The sequence below is a fragment of the Rhinatrema bivittatum genome, chromosome 4 (genome assembly GCF_901001135.1).
Source record: "Rhinatrema bivittatum chromosome 4, aRhiBiv1.1, whole genome shotgun sequence".
NCBI classification, from domain to species: Eukaryota; Metazoa; Chordata; class Amphibia; order Gymnophiona; family Rhinatrematidae; genus Rhinatrema; species Rhinatrema bivittatum.
This window is the reverse complement of record NC_042618.1, coordinates 288,678,821-288,698,909: the sequence shown is the minus strand read 5'-3', so window position 1 is coordinate 288,698,909 and position 20,089 is coordinate 288,678,821. Positions and strand designations below refer to the sequence as shown.

The 20,089-nt window shown below is 50.5% G+C and overlaps 1 protein-coding gene across 2 annotated transcripts in view; it reads left to right on the top strand.

The window, feature by feature from the left end:
* The window catches only part of TM7SF3 (transmembrane 7 superfamily member 3), a 186,600-nt gene that overhangs the window by 148,471 nt on the left and 18,040 nt on the right, over positions 1–20,089 (top strand). For both annotated transcript variants that reach the window (XM_029600172.1, XM_029600171.1), the window contains one exon: positions 19,856–20,008. In XM_029600172.1, the coding sequence (XP_029456032.1) occupies positions 19,856–20,008 (153 nt within the window). The remainder of the gene's footprint in view (positions 1–19,855; positions 20,009–20,089) is intronic.

Sequence of the window (20,089 nt, the reverse complement as noted above, 5' to 3'; positions counted from 1 at the left end):
ATCCTACAGCCTGCCATTTTTCCTTGCAAGCAGCACAGCAACTGATAGATTTGGAATGGGCTGCACCAGCAGCCTCATTCAAAGGGGGTCAGGCCCTGACGGGCATGTACCCCCTGGAACCGGCAATCAAGGAGATGCTGGTGTGCCCTCAAGTGGACTCCTTGGTTAGCGCTGTGGTCAAGCGCACTACCGTTCCAGTTGAAGGGGGGGCGGCCCTCAAGGAGCCTCATGACCGGTGACTGGACACCATCCTGAAACAGACCTTTGAGGTGGCAGCTCTATCTTTGCGGATCACAACCTGCTGCACAGTGGTGACGCGTTCCTGTTTGTCACAGGTCAGGAACAATGCTCCGGCAGCAGACATGGAGTCAGCTCTCTCGTTCCTCACGGATGCCGCATCCGACCTAGTCCGTACGACAGCAAAGGGGGGTCTCATCCTCCGTAGCTGCCAGGAGGCAGCTCTGGATATGGAATTGGTCAGCCGATGCTCCTTCGAAGACATGCCTCACCAGAATGCCCTTTAGGGGTTCTTTCCTGTTCGGCAGCGACCTTGATAAACTGGCCAGCACATGGGGCGCCTCTCCAGTACCTCGACTGCCGGAAGATAGGTTCAAAAGGAACCAGCGCGCCTTTCCGAGGCCCTCCAGAGGTAGAAGCTCTCAGCGCTTCACTCCCTATAGGAGTCACTACCAGGCACCTCGTCCTCAGGCCAGGAACCAGTCCTTTCGGACCAAGCAGCATAAGAGGGGAGCCGGCTCGGGTTCACGGCCCGGCCGCGCCTCCCAACGAGAATCAGCCGATCCATCTGGGGGACGGAGCCATAGGAGGCAGGTTAACCCTCTTCTACCCCAGATGGGTCGAGATTACGTCGGACCAGTGGGTCCTCGCCATCATCCGAGAGGGGTATTATCTGGACTTCCATCGCCTCCCTCCGGACAGGTTTGTGGAATCTTCGTGTCTAATACACAAGGCAGCATTGGAAGCATCCCTGGCGAGGCTCCTGTCCTTGAAAGCCATAATCCCAGTACCTGCATGGGAAATGGATTCTGGGCACTATTCCATTTATTTCATGGTACCCAAGAAAGAGGGCACTTTCCGGCCCGTACTGGACCTCAAGTCAGTCAATCGATACTTAAGGGTCTCGAGGTTTCGCATGGAAACTCTGCGCTCAGTCAAGACCGCAGTACAGCCAGGAGAATTCCTCACGGCCTTAGACTTGTCAGAAGCCTACCTGCATATCCCAATCCATGCGGATCATCAGCGCTACTTACGCTTCAAGGTCCTGGGTCGCCACTTCCAATTCCGGGCTCTGCCCTTTGGGTTAGCCACGGCGCCGCAGACCTTCACCAAGGTGGTCGTAGTGGTAGCAGTGGCGCTCAGACGGGAAGGAATCCTTGTCCAACCCTACCTAGGCGAAACCTACCTAGGCGAAATCACGAGAGGAGAGCCATCGGGCAGCCAACAGAGTGATCGCCCTTCTGGAAAGCCTGGGATGGGTAGTCAACATCAAGAGTTGCCTACAGCCTTCCCAATCACTGGAATACCTGGGAGTCCAGTTCGACACCCAGGCAGACAAAGTCAGTCACACCACCAAGAGAAGATTAAAACTTCAGACGCGTCTCCGGTCCTTGATGGGAGCCAGCCGGCCCATAGCTTGGGACTATCTGCAGGTTCTCGGCCTCATGGCATCCACCCTGGAAGTGGTACCCTGGGCAAGGGCCCATATGAGACCTCTGCAACGCTCCCTGCTCTCGCTGGAGCCCCCGCTTCCGGAATTATTCCGTGCATCTACCTCTGCCAGCCAGAGTGCGGACCCGGTTACGGTGGTGGTTGCAGTCCAACCACACGAGCAGGGGGTGGAGGATGTCCTCCCCCACGTGGATTCTGCTCACCACAGATGCCAGCCTGAGCGGATGGGGAGCACACTGCGAAGAACTCACCGCACAAGGGCGGTGGAACAGAGAAGTCAGGGTGGAACATAAACCGTCTAGAGGCACGGGCAGTCCGGTTGGCCTGCCTGCAATTTGCTCACAGACTGAAGAACAGAGCAGTCAGTGATGTCAGACAACGCCACCACGGTGGCATACACCAACCGTCAGGGCGGAACCAGAAGCCGACAGGTATCCCTAGAGAGAGCCCCGCTGATGGCTTTGGCAGAGGCAAATCTTCAGGACATCTCCGCCATCCACATTGCCGGGAAGGACAACACCACTGCAGACTTCCTCAGCAGAGAAAGCCTAAATCCGGGGGAATGGCAGCTGTCCCCCACAGCCTTCCAGATGATTGTGGATCAGTGGGGGATTCCGGACATGGACTTACTAGCGGACAGGTCCAATGCTAAAGTATCCAGATACTTCAGCCGCAAGCGAGATCCGTTCTCACGGGATCGACGCCCTGGTTCAGCCATGGCCTCCAGGGACTCTGCTATACGCTTTTCCTCCGTGGCCTCTGCTGGGCGCCCTTATCCACAAGATTCAGAAGCACCGGGGCCTAGTTCTTCTAGTGGCACCAGACTGGCCAAGAAGACCCTGGTACACAGACATGAGAAGACTACTGGCAGGCGAGCCCCTTGCCCTGCCTCCTCTCAGGGACCTGCTACGTCAAGGTCCCATCCTCCACGAGGATCCGGCTCAATTCTCTTACGGTCTGGCCATTGAGAGGGCTAGGCTGAGGAAAAGAGGTTACTCGGAGCCGGTGATAGATACTCTCCTCCGAGCTCGCAAGTTTTCCACATCCCTCACCTACGTAAGGATCTGGAGAGTATTTGAAGCCTGGTGCAACACTCATGGCACCAATCCACATGCGACCACTATCCCTATTGTTCTGGATTTTCTGCAGGATGGGCTTCAGAAGGGTCTCTCCCTAAGCTCCATCAAGGTTCAGGTGGCTGGGCTGTCTTGCTACGGTCCCAGGAGGGATGGCAAGACCATTGCCACGCATCCAGATGTTTCTCGCTTCTTGAAAGGAGTCAAGCACATTCGTCCGCCACTGAAGTGGCTAGTGCCCCTGTGGAACCTCAACCTAGTTTTGGATTTCCTCGCGGAATCCACCTTCAGACCCCTTCGGGGCCTGTGTCTCCATTCTCTATCTTTGAAGATGGTGTTTCTGCTGGCAGTGTGTTCAGCACGGTGCATCTCAGAGCTACAAGCGCTGTCCTGCCGTGATCCCTTTCTCAGAATCACTCCTGAGGCTATCCATCTTCGCACGGTTCCCTCCTTTCTACCTAAAGTAGTTTCACAATTTCACCTCAACCAAACCATATCCTTGCCTACCACGGCGGGTTTGAAGAAATCAGAAGGGCGTTTACTACGCCATCTCGACATCGGCAGATTGCTGCCCAGATATCTGGAAATGACAGAAGTACGAAAGACGGACCATCTGTTCGTCCTGCACAGCGGGAAGAAACAAGAAGTGGCCTCTCGGCCCACCATCACCCGCTGGATTAAAGAAGTTATCAGAGCGGCTTACGTAGAGGCCGGGAAGTCACCGCCTTTACAGGTCAAGGCTCATTCTACCAGAGCACAAGCAGCATGTTGGGCAGAATCGAGGATGCTGTCGCCCGCAGAAATATGTAAGGCGGTGACATGGTCCTCCCTCCATACCTTTTCCAGATTTTACCGTCTGGATGTCCAGGCCAGGGAGGACACAGCATTTGCGAGGGCAGTCCTACTCCGTCCTCAGGCAGCCTCCCACCCAGTCCGGAAGTAAAGCTTTTGTACATCCCACTTGTTCTGAGTCCATCTGGCTACACGCTAGGAAATGCTGAGATTACTTACCTGATAATCTCCTTTTCCTTAATGTAGACAGATGGACTCAGCATCCCGCCTGGCTGCTGGTGTACATGGGTTTCACCAATTCAAGGTAAGCCATGTCAGTCTCTGACATAAGAGCGTCCACTCTACCAGGTGTCGACGCCTTCTGGTTGGAAATGCTGGCGGTCTCCAGCTACTCTCAATCGGTCAGGGGAATCCTGTTTCACTAATTCATTGATCGTCAGTACACATATATCCATAACAGCTTTTGCAAGGAAGATTACTGAGTTGCTTCACTTCCTGTGGGGGTATATGTACCCGTGCTGACATCAGATCAGTCTCCAACTGCTGGCACAAGCACACTGTACCCACTTGTTCTGAGTCCATCTGTCTACACTAAGGAAAAGGAGATTATCAGGTAAGTAATCAGCATTTTGCAGCAATCTACAAATACAAATATCCATAATCAAAAACAGAAAAAAAAACCCCATCAGAAATCAAACAGTACAGCATAAAAAATACTACTGTTCCAGGTAAGCTTTCTTAGTTTTCAGAGCCCTCTTAAAGGACTTGACACAAGACTCTGTCCTAATCTCATCTGGGAGAGTTCTGTCAAATGGGGCCTGCAACAGAGCAGGCCCTGTCCTGAGTAATACTGAAGTGGCCAACTTTATTTTTGGGACTTCAAGAAAGTTCTCAGCCAATCTTGAATGTGGTGGCCTGTCGGGTTTTTTTTTTTTTATTCAGAACTCACCCAGCCAAGTTGATGTGCATTTAGAAGCTTAGATTTCTACTCCAAGCTTATACATAATTCTCTCTTTACTGGGGAGGGGTTGCATGATCATGAAACTTGGCACCAGATAAAATACATGCTGCCCCATTCTGGACTATATGGAGCAGCCTTAGTGCAGCATTTGGGAGCCCAATGTACAAAGCACTACAATAGTCCAGATTAGGGACAAGTGCCTGAAGCACTGTACAAATGTCATTTCCTAGCGTGTAGCAGATGGACTCAGGACCAATGGGTATAGTGTACTCCTGATAGCAGTTGGAGACAGATCAGATTTCAATCTGATGTCAACCCCTAGTACATATACCCCTGCAGGAAGTGCAGCTCTTCAGTATTTTCCATCTCCATAACAGCTAGGGACTATCTGCACGCTCTCACAGGGTTAGAACAAAATCAACTGACAAACCCAAATTCGGAAGAAAACCTACCTCTGAAGACGAGCCCTGCTCTCCTGTGGTGATACCCTCTGGTCCCTACCCCAGTTGAGAATTCCCGAGGTGATTTCCATGGTCCCTCGGAGGTGAGCCTCGGTCCGGCAGCCAAATCGCGGTGAGGACCTAGCCCCCGATCTCGGGCGCAGCTGAGAGGCAGCGGGTGCACCCTCAAGCACGGCGGTGAAGGTATTTGCCCTCTCCCCCTCCAGCCCGAGACCGCCCAGAACGAAACCGGGAAGCGCTGAAGACAAGGTAAGGTAGAAATCTTCAGCATAGACTCCAGTCTCTGAGGTTCGATGAGTCGCACAGGTCGCCGGGTTGATCCGCCCTTATCAGGGCCAGGCCCTGGTTAGTTCCAAGAGTCTTCCCATGTGGAGACCCCCCCCCCCCCCCCCCCCCCCAAGGTGGTCGCCATATTGCCCGCGTGGTCGCTGTCGCCATATTGGTCCCATTCGCCGCTCTGTCCGCTGTCTCGATCCGGGCACACAAGACCAGCTAGGCACACAAAATACATCTGCGCATACAGTTACACGCACAAGGGCCATGTGCGCATAAGATGTACGCGCATCGTGCGCCTATCGGGCTGAGCGCATACCTGCGACTTGGGCGCACACCTACCCGCACGCACATCTTACACGCGCCGGAGCGCATAAGGGTTTGCGTACCTATAGCCATGGCATCACCGGAAACAGAGCTCAAGGCCTTTGCCCAGCATGCCATATCAGAGCTGCACAAATCGAAGAGGCCAACGCCCTGTACGCTCAGTGCGAGGAGGCCCTGGGAGATCCAGTCCCACCCAGGGCTGAGTACTAGCTCCTCAGTGAGTACCCCAGACCTAGCAAATTCCAGCAGCACCCCCCCCTCAGACGGGGACACCCAGGGACTCAACACCCCTTAGCTTGGACCCAGCGTCTATCTGTCTCATGGGTGAAATTCTTCAAAGGGCTACACACCTTCGTCCACATGCAGACGGAGCCTCCGGCTAAACAACCACAGCCTCCACTAGAAGACCTTTATCCCTCAGGCCCCTCTAGGCCTAGACAAACGTTTCCACCGCCCAGAAGCCCCACCTATGGGGACACGGACAACTCTGAAGAGGAAGCAGAGCCCCTAGAAGAGGGGGACACCCCCCCCCCCCCGGAGACAGAGCCTCACCAAACCATGAGATGCTTCTTCACCAAGGACAAACTCCCAGACCTGGTCACCCACAGCCTGAAGGAGCTCGCTATCCCGGGCGCAAGTGCTTCGGGGGAGCCTAAGACTAATCCCCTACTAGAGGGACTCTGCCAGACCTCTCGCCATTTCCCTCTTACAAGCTGCCCAGCAGCTAATTGATCTGGAATGGAGTGCTCCAGAGTCCACATTCAAAGGGGGACGAGCCATGGCAGCCATGTACCCCTGGATCCGGTGGCCAAAGACCTTCCGACATGCCTAAAAGTGGATGCCATGGTCTGCGCGGTCTCGAAGCGCACTACTATCCCAGTGGAGGGAGGAGCAGCGCTCAAAGATGCTCAGGACCGGCATCTGGAATCCATCCTTAAACAGTCTTTTGACATCTCCGCTATGTCCCTACAAATAGCGGCCTGCTGCACCGTAGTGACACGTGCCTGCCTATCTCAGACCAGGAGCAACACCCCTGGGGAGACCATGGAACCATCAGTATCATTCCTTGCAGACACTGCTTCCAATCTGGTGCGCACAGCGGCCAGAGGAGTGTCATCAGCTGTGGCTGCCAGGAGACAACTCTGGCTCCAAAGCTGGTCTGCTGAAGCATCTTCCAAAACGCGTCTCACAAGGATGTCCTTCAAAGGATCCCTTCTGTTTGGTAGTGAACTAGAGAAACTGGCCAACAAATGGGGTGAGTTCCCATTGCCGCACCTACCGGAGGACAGGAATAAGAGAAACCAGCGACCCTTCCCCCGGGCCTCCAGGGGCAGAGGTTCACAGCGCATCAAGCGCCCCACCCTACGGGCAGGAACCCGTCCTTTCGGAACAAGCACAAGAGGGGAACCAGCTCGGGTCCAGGCCCCAGCCACACCCCACAATGAGATTCAGCTGACCCGTCCAAGGGAAGAAGCCATAGGGGGCAGACTAGCCCTATTCTACCACAGATGGGTCGAGCGAACTTAGGACAAGTGGGTCCTAGCCATCATTCGAGAGGGGTACTACCTGGATTTCCTACGAAACCCTCCGGACAAGTTCGTGGAATCCCCCTGCCACGACCTCTCCAAGAGGGTGGCAGTGGAAGCTACACTGACCAGACTACTGGCCCTCGAGGCCATAACCCCAGTGCCTCCATAAGAAATAAATACTGGGCATTATTCCATTTATTTTATCCTCCCAAAGAAAGAGGGGAGGATCAAGCCTATCCTGGACCTGGTCAACCGCCACCTGAGGATTCCCCGCTTCCGCATGGAAACCCTACACTCCATAATAAGGGCGATACAACCACGAGAGTTCCTCACATCCCTGGATCTTTCGGAGGCCTACCTTCACATCCCAATTCATCAGGAACACAGCGCTATCTACGCTTCAAAATCCTGGACTGTCACTACCAGTTCCGGGCACTACCCTTCGGGTTAGCCACAGCACCCTGAACGTTCACCAAGATCATGGTGGTGGCAGCAACACTGAGGAAGGAAGGAATCCTTGTAGACCTAGACGATTGGCTGATCAGGGTGAAATCCCCAGAGGAAAGCCACCAAGCAACCAGCAGTCAAAACTCTACTGGAGAGCCTCAGATGGGTGGTCAACACAAACAAAAGTTGTTTGCAGCCCACACAATCATTAGAATACCTAGGAGTCTGATTTGACACCAAAGACAAGGTCAGCCTGACTCCAATAAGGAGATCAAAACTGAGGAACAGGTTACAAATCCTGCTGAGTGAACCTCGCCCCACAGCATGATATTACCTACAAGTCCTCTGTCTGATGGCATCCACATGGGAAGTAGTGCCATGGGCATGAGCTCACATGAGACCCCTACAGTGCTCACTTGTATTGCGATGGAATCCACTGTCTCAGAACTACGTTGTTCATCCATTACTCCCAGGCAGGGTCCGGACCCAGTTATGGTGGTGGCTGCAGGGCAGCCACCTGAACCAGGAAACAAGGTTATCTTCACCAACCTGGATCCTACAAGGATGGGGAGCACACTGCAAGGAGTTAACCACCCAAGGGCAGTGGAGCGCAGAAGAGTTGGGATGGAACATCAACTGCCTAGAAGCGTGGGCGGTCAGACTAGCCTGCCTACAATTCACTCACAGACTCAGAGACAAAGCGGTCAGAGTAATGTCTGACAACGCCACAACAGTGGCCTACATCAACCATCAGGGGGAGGAACCAGAAGCCAATAGGTGTCTCTGGAAATTGACCCCCTAATGTCGTGGGCAGAAGTAAACCTCCAGGAGATCTCAGCCGTCCACATCTCCAGGAAAGATAACATCACGGTGGACTACCTCAGCAGAGAAAGTCTAGACCCAGGAGAATGGGAAGCTGTCGAACGCAGCGTTCCAAATAGTGAACCGGTGGGGGACACCAGACATGGACCTTCTGGCAAACTGGTCCAACGCTCAAGTACTCGGGTACTTCAGCCGCAGGCGGGAACCTCAGTCCCAGGGGATCAGTGCCCTGGTACAGGCCTTCCCCCTGTGGCCCCTATTGGATGCAATCATTCACAAGATACAGCTACACGGACTAGTGCTTCTGGTGGCCCCGGACTGGCCAAGAAGACCGTGGTATGCAGACATGAGAAGGCTACTAGCAGGGACCCCCCTTGCCACTGCCTCCTCATAGAGACTTCCTTCAACAAGGACCGATCCTCAACAAGGATCCAGCTCAATTCTCTATTATGGCCTGGCCATTGAGAGGGCTTGCCTGAGAGCGGATACTTGGGGGCTGTAATCGACACCCTACTCCGAGCACACAAGTTCTCCACATCTTTAACGTACATAAGGATTTGGAGAGTATTCCAAGCCTGGTGCAAAGACCACGACATACCACGCTCAAAGTTCCCGTGATCCTGGAATTCCTGCAGAACAGCCTACAGAAGGGTCTGTCCCTCAACTCCAAGGTACAGGTAGCTCAAAGAGCGAGGGCGACAGCATAGCTTCTCACCCGGACGTTTCATGCTTCCTGAAAGGAGTCAAATACATCCACCCACCACTAAAGTGGCCGGTACCTCTTTGGAATCTCAACCTGGTCTTGGATTTTCTAACAGGAGCCTCCTTCAGGCCTCTCAGAGGTCTGTCCCTCCGCCTGTTAACTTTAGACAGCATTCCTACTGGCAGTTTGTTCAGCCCACCGCATTTCGGAACTACAAGCACTGTCCTGCCATGAGCCGTTCCTCGGGCTCACCCCAGGAACCATCCAGCTACGCACGGTTCCTTTGTTCCTCCCCAAAGTGGTGTCGCACTTCCATTTCGCTACCATCGCCGGATGAGTTGAATTCGGAAGAGCCTCGTAGTCATCGCCACCTGAACATCGGCAGACTCCTATCCAGATACCTGGAAATGTCAGAACCCGTACGAAAAATGGACCACCTATTTGTCCTTCACAGCGGGAAGAGACAAGGGGAAGCGGCCTCGCGGGCAACCATAGCCCGCTGGATCAAGGAAGTCATTAAGGCGGCCTATGTAAAAGTAGGCAAGCCACCGTCTTACAGGTCAAGGCCCATTCTACTAGAGCCTAGGCAGTGTCCTGGGCAGAAACCAGAATGCTGTCACCGCCAAGATTTGCAGGGCGGCGACATGGTCCTCCATCCACACCTTCTTCAGATTCTACCACCTGGATGTTCAGGCTTGAGAGGACACTGCATTTGCAAGGGCAGTACTAAGTGGGTCACGGGCAGCCTCCCACCCAGTTCAGGAGTAGCTTTTATACATCCCATTGGTCCTGAGTCCATCTGCTACATGCTAGGAAATGGAGAAATTACTTACCTGATAATTTTGTTTTCCTTGGTGAAGACAGATGGACTCAGCATCCCACCCTTGGCTGCTGTTACACATGGCATTTTGAATGAATCAAGGGTGAGCCATGTTTTTATTCACCTAGGACACTCACCCTACTGGGTGTCGACACTTTCCTGTTGAGTATACTGGCAGTCTCCAGCTATAGCCAATTCAACCAGATCAAGTTAATCAAGTTATAAAGTTTAACCAAGTTATAAAGTTAGTCAAGTTAATCAAATTAGTCAGTCGCACATATATCCACAATGCTTTTCGAGGAGAATACTGAAGAGCTGCCCTTCCTGCAGGGGTATATGTACTAGGGGCTGATGTCGGATTGAAATTTGATCACGCCAACTGCTATCAGGAGTACACTGTGTCCATTGGTCTTTAGTCCATCTGTCTACACTAAGGAAAACGAAATTATCAGGTAAGTAATTTCTCCATTGGAAGCAAGCAGTGAGCAGAATTTCTTTACCAAATGTAATTTGAATAAGTAACTCTGACCTTACTTTCAGTTTTCATATCAATTCTGTTAAGTCCAGCAACACCCCAAGGTTTTGCAGCTGCTCATAGGAATATTAGTTATTAAATGCTAAATAAGAGGGAAAAATTGACTAACAAATTCAAACAAAAACAGAATCTTAATCTTTCCTACATTAAGTGGAAGTTTGTTATGAAATAACTATTCCCTGTATGTACCCAGATCAGTCCAGGACAGTTGGGTTTTGCCTCCCTTCCAGCAGATGGAGACAGAGAAAAACGTCAAGAGTGCCCCCCTCTTAAGGCTAAGTGGTACCTGCGTCGTCTCAGTATTTGTCTCCAGCAGATGGTGATGGTGCAGAACCTGCAGTCTTGAGGTGCCCAGGGTGACATCGGTGGTCCAGTCCCTCCCCCACCCTCCACCCCATACCCTTCTGGAGGGTAATTGGTGCAGCCTACCTTCAATCTGGTAGTGTATCTTTAAATTTTAAAAAACCCAAAAATAAAACTAGCAGGCAAGGCTCGGCAGAGGAGATGCAGCGGACAGGTCGGGTTGTATTTGTTTCCAGCTTTACTTTGTGCGACTGGCTCCGGTGGGGGGGGTTCTTTGGGATACCCGTTGGCCCGTCTCCTGCTCACGGCAGCCATGCTGCATGACACACTGCTCTGCCTGTGGCGAGACTACATTGTCTCTTGCGTTCGGGGGGGGGGGGTTGCGTTGCCTCCCCTGTGGGGAGGGTTCTTCAAATGTAGCGCCAGCAGTTTCCTCCAGGACCCGCGGTGCGGTTAAGCGTCCTCTCTCATGTCTGTGCAAGGCCGATCCGTTCCCTGTCAGCGTGGGAACTGTGGCCATTTTGAAGACATTTGCTGACACTCAAATCAAAGTGGTTGGGGGGAGGGGATCTCCCACCGCTGCTTTCCCCCACAGCAACTCTTAGTATGGGGACCCTGGAGACATTTCTGATGACCCCCTTCCCTGGCAGGGGAGGGGCCGACCATGCCTTCTTTTACTCCAGACTTTGTGCTCCTCATGCATAAAGCTTTTGTGGCTAATCTGTCCCAGCAGGGGCCTTCTCTGCCTCACGGTCCCTCTGCTGGGCATTCTCCAAAGGTCCCCAGATGCCAGGATCCCTCTGGTTCAAATCTGGTCTGCAAAATCCGGGGGCCAGCACCTCGGAAAGATGAGCCATCTCCTTCTCTCTCACGGATGCTTCGACCCCGGATGGAACACCAGCCACCCTCCTGGGAGTGGACTTGGATGACGATCTGGAAAAGCCGCGTGACCTTGGATGGAAATGACCCAAAGGTAGTCTGTTTGTTTCATAGGGAAGAGCTGGAACCCCTCAACCCCTATGTGTTGGAGGAGCTTGGTCTCGTCCTCCCACAGGTGGATGTGTCTCCAGATGCAGTGGATCTGGTTCTGGCCGGCTTGCGGGGTCCAACCAGGACTTTCCCACTCCATCAGATGCTTAAACAACTTATGGCCCAGGAGTGGGATGCTCCAGAGGCAGGTCTCAGTGGGTCGAGCCATGGACAAGTTATGCCCTCTGCCTGAGAAGATTGTGGAACATTTGAACATTCCCAAAGTGGATGCCGCGGTGTCCGCAGGTACCAAGAGGACCACCATCCCGGTGGCGGGTGTGGCAGCACTGAAGGACCTGGAGGTACTTCTGAAGAGGATTTTTTAGGTTTCTGCCCTTGGCATCCGGGCAGCCGTCTGCAGTAGCTATATGCTTCGGGCAAGCTTAAGGTGGGTACAGCAATTGTTAATTGCTCAAGATCTCCCACCGCAGGAGGCGGCGGTGGCTTATGAGGCATATGCCTTATATGATTTGCTTCGAACTTCCTCTAGGACTATGGCCTCTGCGGTCTCCACGTGGCAACTCCTGTGGTTGTGAAATTGGGCAGCTAATGTTTCATCTAAGGTTCAACTCTTAGCCCTCCCCTTCAAGGGCAAGCTTGTGTTTGGCGAGAAGTTGGAGCAGCTGATTAAGTCTTTGGACGACAGCAAGGTCCATGAGCTGCCGGAGGACAGGCCTAAGAGCACTGCAGTTTTTTCCCATCACATGCTCGTTTTCGAGGGCAACGATGCTTCCGCCAGAACAGGGTGCTTGGACCAGTAAACAGTTAGCCTTCGGGGTGGTCGCAGCCATGGTCTCAGTCCTTTCACAGCCATCGAGTAGGCCGGGAGGGACTGGTCCAAACTTCCTTTGACTGCAAGCCTTCACAATGAGATCCAGCCAACAGATTTCTCTATCCCAAACATTGGAGGACGGCTGTCCTTCTTTTTTTTTTTTTTTTTTTTTTGAGGAATGGGTCAAGATTACATCAGACCAGTGGGTTCTAAGCATTATTGAACTCTGTTACGCTTTAGAATTTGCTCGTCCTCTGAGATCTCCTCATGGTATCACCCTGCAGCTCTCTAACAAAGTGTCAGATCGTCCGTCAGACCCTCCACAGGCTGCAATCCCTAGGGGGCTATTGTTCCTGAGGAAGAGCGGGACGCTATTCCATCTACTTTGTGGTGCTAAAGGACGCTTCCTTTCGGCCATTCTGGATCTCAAGGGGGTGAACAAGGCCCTCAAGGTATCCCACTTCTGAATGGAGACCCTGCGGTCTGTCAATACCGCAGTGCACAGTACAGAGTTCCTGGCCTCGTTGGACCTGATGGAAGTGTACCTATATATCTGGATCCACAAGGAACATCAGAAGTCTTTGTTTCCAGATCCTTGGCAAGCACTATCAGTTGTGCCCCTACCATTTGGTCTAGCAACAGTGCCGCATACATTCACCAAGGTTGTGGTGGTGGCCCTCTGCAGGGGAGGGGGGTGTTGGTTCAACCTTACCTGGACGATTGGCTCATCAGAGCAAAGTCTGAGGTTCTCTGCAAGCAGGCGGTACAAAGGGTTCTGGACAGGCTGACATCGCTTGGTTGGGTCATCAATTATGCCAAAAGTCATCTGGTTCAGTCTCAGACCCTGGATTTTTTAGGGGCTTGGTTCGACACTCGAGTGGGCAAGGTCTTCCTTACGACAGAGCGCATAGACAAGCTGCAGTCTCAAGTATGTCCCCTGGACCTCCCAGTACCCAGAACCTGGGATTATTTACAAATCCTTGGCTCCATGGCGTCCACTCTGCAGTTAGTTCCATGGGCCTTTGTGCATATGTGACCATTGCAAACAGCGTACTGTCCTGATGGGACCTGATGTCAGAAGATTTCCATTTCTCCTTACCACCCCTGGATTCCACCAGATCCAGTCTTGGCTGGTCTTGGAGCATCTGATGCGTGGGGTGGACCTCAGTGGGTGATGGTCACCACGGATGCCAGCCTCTCCGGCTGGGGAGCAGTCTGTGGGCCCAGAAACAATGGTCAGCGATGGAAGTCCAGTGGTCAATCAATCGTTTGGAGACCAGGGCTTTGCGGCTGGCATTGCATAGTTTCCTTCCCCTGCTCCGCAACAGGGCCGTGAGGGCTCTCTCGGCCAATGCAACGACTGTGGCTTACATCAACTGCCAAGGCGGAACCAAAAGTTGTCCAATGGCCTGGGAAGAACAACACTTATCTGTACTAGTGGCGTCCCACATTGCAGGGGTCGACAACGCTCAGGCGGACTTTCTCAGCCGCCAAAAGCTGGATCCCAGAGAGTGGGAGCTGTCCCTGGACGCGATGTCCCTCATCACCCGTCAATGGGGGGTGCCCCGTCTCGATCTGATGGCAACTCGGGTGAACACCAAGGCTTCCCGCTTCTTCAGTCGCAGACGGGAACACTGAGTGGAAGGAGTCGATGCTCTGGTGCTTCCATGGCCAAAAGACATGTTACTGTATGTGTTCCCTCCATAGCCTCTCATAGGCAAGATTCTCCAGCAAATAGAGACTCATCCAGGGTGGATAATTCTCGTGGCTCCGAAATGGCCCTGGCAGCTCTGGTTTGCAGATCTCATCAATCTAGCAGTGGAAGATCCCCCTACGGCTGGGCCATCTTCCAAAACTACTGTCTGGGTCCTATATCTTTCAACCAGGCGGATCACTTCTGTCTAAGGCCTGGCTTTTGAAAGACGTTTGAGGAAAAAGGGATACTCGGAAAGTATAATTGCCACTCTGCTTCAATCTCAAAAAGACCTCGACTTATGTCTGGGTCTGGAAGGTCTTTGAGTCATGGTGCCGTGCCTGCGGTGTCTTTCCCAGACGCGCCTCAGTGCTGCAAGGTGGTCTTAGTAAAGGGCTGTCAGTTCCTTTCGTGTCCAGGTCTCAGCTTAGGGACGCCTGAGAGGGAAGATCCTGGGGGCAAATTTGGCATCGCACTCAGATGTGGTCAGTTTTCTCCGGGGGGGGGGGCTAAACACTTGAATCCTCCTGTCCGTCCAGTCTGTCCTTCTTGGAATCTGAATTTGGTCCTCAAGGTTTTGTGATGTGCCGTTTGAACCACTCAAAAGGTCCACCAGGAAGGATCTCACTCTGAAGACTGTGTTTTTGGTGGCAATCTGTTCGGCCAGGAGGGTTTCCGAGCTACAAGCCCTTTCGTGCAGGGAGCCGTTTCTGCAGATCTCCAATTTGGGGGTTTCTCTAAGAACAGTACCCTCTTTTCTACCCAAGATAGCTTCAACTTTTTCATGTGAACCAGTCTGTTGAGCTACTGGCTTTTCCTAACCTTGAGAAGGACGATCCTCACGCCAAAGAGCTCATACATTAAGAGAGTCCTATTACATTATCTTGAGGTTACTAATCCGTTCAGACTGTCGAACCATCTTTGTTTTGTGGAGTGACCCCAAACGGGGAATGGCGTCAAAGGCGACTATTGTGCAGTGGTTGAAAGAGGCTATTGCTTCCGCTTACATTTGTCATGGTCACCCTGTCCTGGAGGGCATCAAAGCTCATTCCACTCGTTCTCAGGCTACCTCATGGGCAGAATGCCAGCTGCTTTCTCCACTGGAGATTTGCAGGGCAGCTACCTGGAAGACCTTGTATAGCAGTGAATGATGACATAGACTTAATTGGCATCTCAGAGACATGGTGGAAAGAGGATAACCAATGGGACAGTACAATACCGGGGTACAAATATCACAATGACAGAGGAGCACTCGGGAGGAGGTGTGGCGCTTTATGTCCGGGATGGCATAGTCCAACAGGATAAACATCATGCATGAGTCTAAATACAAAATTGAATCTTTATGGGTAGAAATCCCTTGTGTCGGAAGACTATAGTGATAGGGGTATACTACCGTCCACCTGGTCAAGATGGTGAGACGGACAGTGACATGCTAAGAGAAATTAGGGAAGCTAACCAAATTGGTAGTGCAGTAATGGGAGACTTCAATTACCCCAATATTGACTGGGTAAATGTATCATTGGGACACGCTAGAGAGATAACGTTCCTGGATGGAATAAATGATAGCTTTATGGAGCAATTGGTTCAGGAACAGACGATAGAGGGAGCAATTTTAGATCTAATTCTCAGTGGAGCACAGGACTTGGTGAGAGAGGTAACGGTGGTGGGGCCGCTTGGCAATAGTGATCATAATATGATCAAATTTGATTTAATGACTAGAAGAGGAACAGTGTGCAAATCGAAGGCTCTTGTGCTAAACTTTCAAAAGGGAAACTTTGATAAAATGAGAAATTGTTAGAAAAAAACTGAAAGGAGCAGCTACAAAAGTAAAAAAAAAAAATGTCCAAGAGGGCGTGGTCATTGTTAAAAAGAAAAAAAATATACCATTCTAGAAGCACAGTCCAGATGTATTCCACACATTAAGAAAGGTGGAAAGAAGGCAAAACGATTACCGGCATGGTTAAAAGGGGAGGTGAAAGAAGCTATTTTAGCCAAAAGATCTTTATTCAAAAATTGGAAGAAGGATCCAACAGAAAAAAATAGGATAAAGCATAAACGTTGGCAAGTTAAATGTAAGACATTGATAAGACAGGCTAAGAGAATTTGAAAAGAAGTTGGCTGTAGAGGTAAAAACTCACAGAAAACTTTTTTAAATATATCCAAAGCAGAAAACCTGTGAGGGAGTCAGTTGGACCGTTAGATGATCGAGGGGTTAAAGGGGCACTTAGAGAAGATAAGGCCATCGCGGAAAGATTAAATGATTTCTTTGCTTTGGTGTTTACTGAAGAGGATGTTGGGGAGGTACCCGTAATGGGGAAGGTTTTCATGGCTAATGATTCAGATGGGCTGAATCAAATCACGGTGAACCTAGAAGATGTGGTAGGCCTGATTGACAAACTGAAGAGTAGTAAATCACCTGGACCGGATGGTATACACCCCAGAGTTCTGAAGGAACTAAATGAAATTTCAGACCTATTAGTAAAAATTTGTAACTTATCATTAAAATCATCCATTGTACCTGAAGACTGGAGGATAGCAAATGTAACCCCAATATTTAAAAAGGGCTCCAGGGGCGATCTGGGAAACTACAGACCGGTTAGCCTGACTTCAGTGCCAGGAAAAATAGTGGAAAGTGTTCTAAACATCAAAATCACAGAATATATAGAAAGACATGGTTTAATGGAATAGTCAGCATGGCTTTACCCAGGGCAAGTCTTGCCTCACAAATCTGCTTCACTTTTTTGAAGGAGTTAATAAACATGTGGATAAAGGTGAACCGGTAGATGTAGTATACTTGGATTTTCAGAAGGCGTTTAACAAAGTTCCTCATGAGAGGCTTCTAGGAAAAGTAAAAAGTCATGGGATAGGTGGTGATGTCCTTTCGTGGATTGCAAACTGGCTAAAAGACAGGAAACAGAGTAGGATTAAATGGGCAATTTTCTCAGTGGGAGGGAGTGGACAGTGGAGTGCCTCAGGGATCTGTATTGGGACCCTTACTTTTCAATCTACCTTATAAATGGCCTGTGACCGACGGCCCCGCAAATGCGCAGTAGAGACCAGCTCTACCGCGCATGTGCGGGCGAGCACGTCGCTCTGAGGCAGCTTCAGAAAGAAAAAAAAATGGCGGCGTCCAGTGGCAACGGCGGTAGCGGGCGGTAGCGAGGGAGGGAGAAGAGGGAGGGACGGACTGAGTGGGAGGGAGGGACGGAGAGAGAGTGGGAGGGAGTGGGACTGAGGGAGAGAGGGAGGGAGTGGGGACTGAGTGAGTGAGTGGGACTGAGTGGGACTGAGTGGGACTGAGTGGGACTGAGTGGGACTGAGTGGGACTGAGTGGGACTGAGTGGGACTGAGTGGGACTGAGTGAGAGTGGGACTGAGTGAGAGTGGGACTGAGTGAGAGTGGGACTGAGTGAGAGTGAGTGGGACTGAGTGAGAGTGAGTGGGACTGAGTGAGAGGGAGGGAGAGAGGGGGGAGGGAGTGAGTGAGACTGAGTGGGAGGGAGGGACTGAGTGATAGGAGAGGGAGGGTGGGGAGGAGTGGGTGAGGGAGGGGGTGGTGAAGAGTGAGGGGAGAGAGAAAGAGGGGGAGGTGAGAGACAGAGGGATGTAGCCCGTTTTAACGGGCTTAACGGCTTGTATATTTATAAATGATCTGGAAAGAAATATGACGAGTGAGATGATCAAATTTGCAGATGACACAAAATTGTTCAGAGTAGTTAAATCATAAGTAGATTGTGATAAATTGCAGGAAGGCCTTGTGAGACTGGAAAATTGGGCATCCAAATGGCAGATGAAATGTGGATAAGTGCAAGGTGATGCATATAGGGAAAAATAACCCATGCTATAATTACACAATGTTGGGTTCCATATTAGGTGCTACAACCCAAGAAAGAGATCTAGGTGTCATAGTGGATAACACATTGAAATCGGTTCAGTGTGCTGCGGCAGTCAATAAAGCAAACAATTTTGGGAATTATTAGAAAGGGAATGGTGAATAAAACAGAAAATGTCATAATGCTTCTGTTTCGCTCAATGGAGACCGCACCTTGAATACTGTGTACAATTCTGGTCGCTGCATCTCAAAGATATAATTGCGATGGAGAAGGTACAGAGAAGGGCTACCAAAATAAGGGGAATGGAACAACTCCCCTATGAGGAAAGACTAAAGAGGTTAGGACTTTTCAGCTTGGAGAAGAGATGACTGAGGGGGGATATGATAGAGATGTTTAAAATCATGAGAGGTCTAGAATGGGTAGATGTGAATCGGTTATTTACTCTTTCAGATAGTAGAAAGACTAGGGGGCACTCCATGAAGTTAGCATGGGGCACATTTAAAACTAATCGGAGAAAGTTCTTTTTTACTCAATGCACAATTAAACTCTGGAATTTGTTGCCAGAGGATGTGTTAGTGCAGTTAGTATAGATGTGTTTAAAAAAGGATTGGATAAGTTCTTGGAGGAGAAGTCCATTACCTGCTATTAAGTTCACTTAGAGAATAGCCACTGCCATTAGCAATGGTTACATGGAATAGACTTAGTTTTTGGGTACTTGCCAGGTTCTTAAGGCCTGGATTGGCCACTGTTGGAAACAGGATGCTGGGCTTGATGGAACCTTGGTCTGACCCAGTATGGCATTTTCTTATGTTCTTATTTGATGTCCAGTTTCCAGGTGCTCTGTTCAGGGACGGCGTCATTCGAGCAGGACTCTCCAGGTCCCACCTGGGTTAGGAAAGGTTTGGTACGTACCAGCTGTCCTGGACTTTTCCAGGTACATACAGGGAAAGGAAAATTGGTTCTTACCTACTAACTTTTGTTCCTGTAGTAGCACAGATCAGTCCTGGCACCCGCCCGGGATAATTGCTCTGGAGAGTCCGCTCGTTCTGATCCTTTTTTGCTGTTTTTCTGGATAAGCAGATGCTTTACCGGTGGTTGAAGGGTTTAGGTTTCTCCCTTTATCCTTCTTTTTCAGGGTTGTTCTTTTCAAAGGTACACATTTACACATGTTAGTTCTTGTCTGTTGCTGATCTGTTCTTAGACTGTTCGATTTTCTACATATTTTGTCTGCTCTGATACTTTTATACTGAGGAGACGCAGGTACCACTTAGCCTTAAGAGGGGGCACTCTCGAAGTTTCTCTGTCTCAATCTGCTGGAAGGGAGGCAAAACCCAGCTGTCCTGGACTGATCCATGGTACTACAGGAACAAAAATTAGTAGGTAAGAACCAATTTTCCTTTTTTCTACATACTTTAAACAGAGGACATGTTTAAAGGTATCTGACCATGAAATAGTATACGAAATGAAGACTTGAACATCAGCATAAATCCTGTAGTTTACGCCAAGAGTACTTAAAGCTTACAAAGGGGAGCAATATAGATGTTTAACAAAGACAGTGCAGAGCCCTTGGGTAGTCTGTTTGTAACAGATTTCATCACGGAACATATATTTAGGTTCTCTAAGAAAGGCAGAATGATACAGCTATGTTTTTAGTGAGATAAACCCAGGACTAACACATCCTGGCCATAATGAGTTGGAACTGTTTTTCAGTTATGTAAGGTTTGTCTGGCTCAGATCTTTGGAATTACACTGTTATACTTACAGGAAGTTTATTCCCTTTTTCTCTTGTAGTTCGCCTGATTCTGACTGCAGTAACTGGAGCTGCTGGAGGACTTCTCTTGGTAGCTTATTGGTGGCGATATGGTTGTGTCATTCTCTGTATGCTGATTGTGGGCCTGGTGCTAGGATTCCTGATTTCTTCTCTGGTCTTTTTTACTCCAATAGGTGGGAAACTATGGCATTCATTTTTTTCTAGAATCCAAATGTATTCTGGAAATGTACATTTAACTGTTCCATCCATGTATG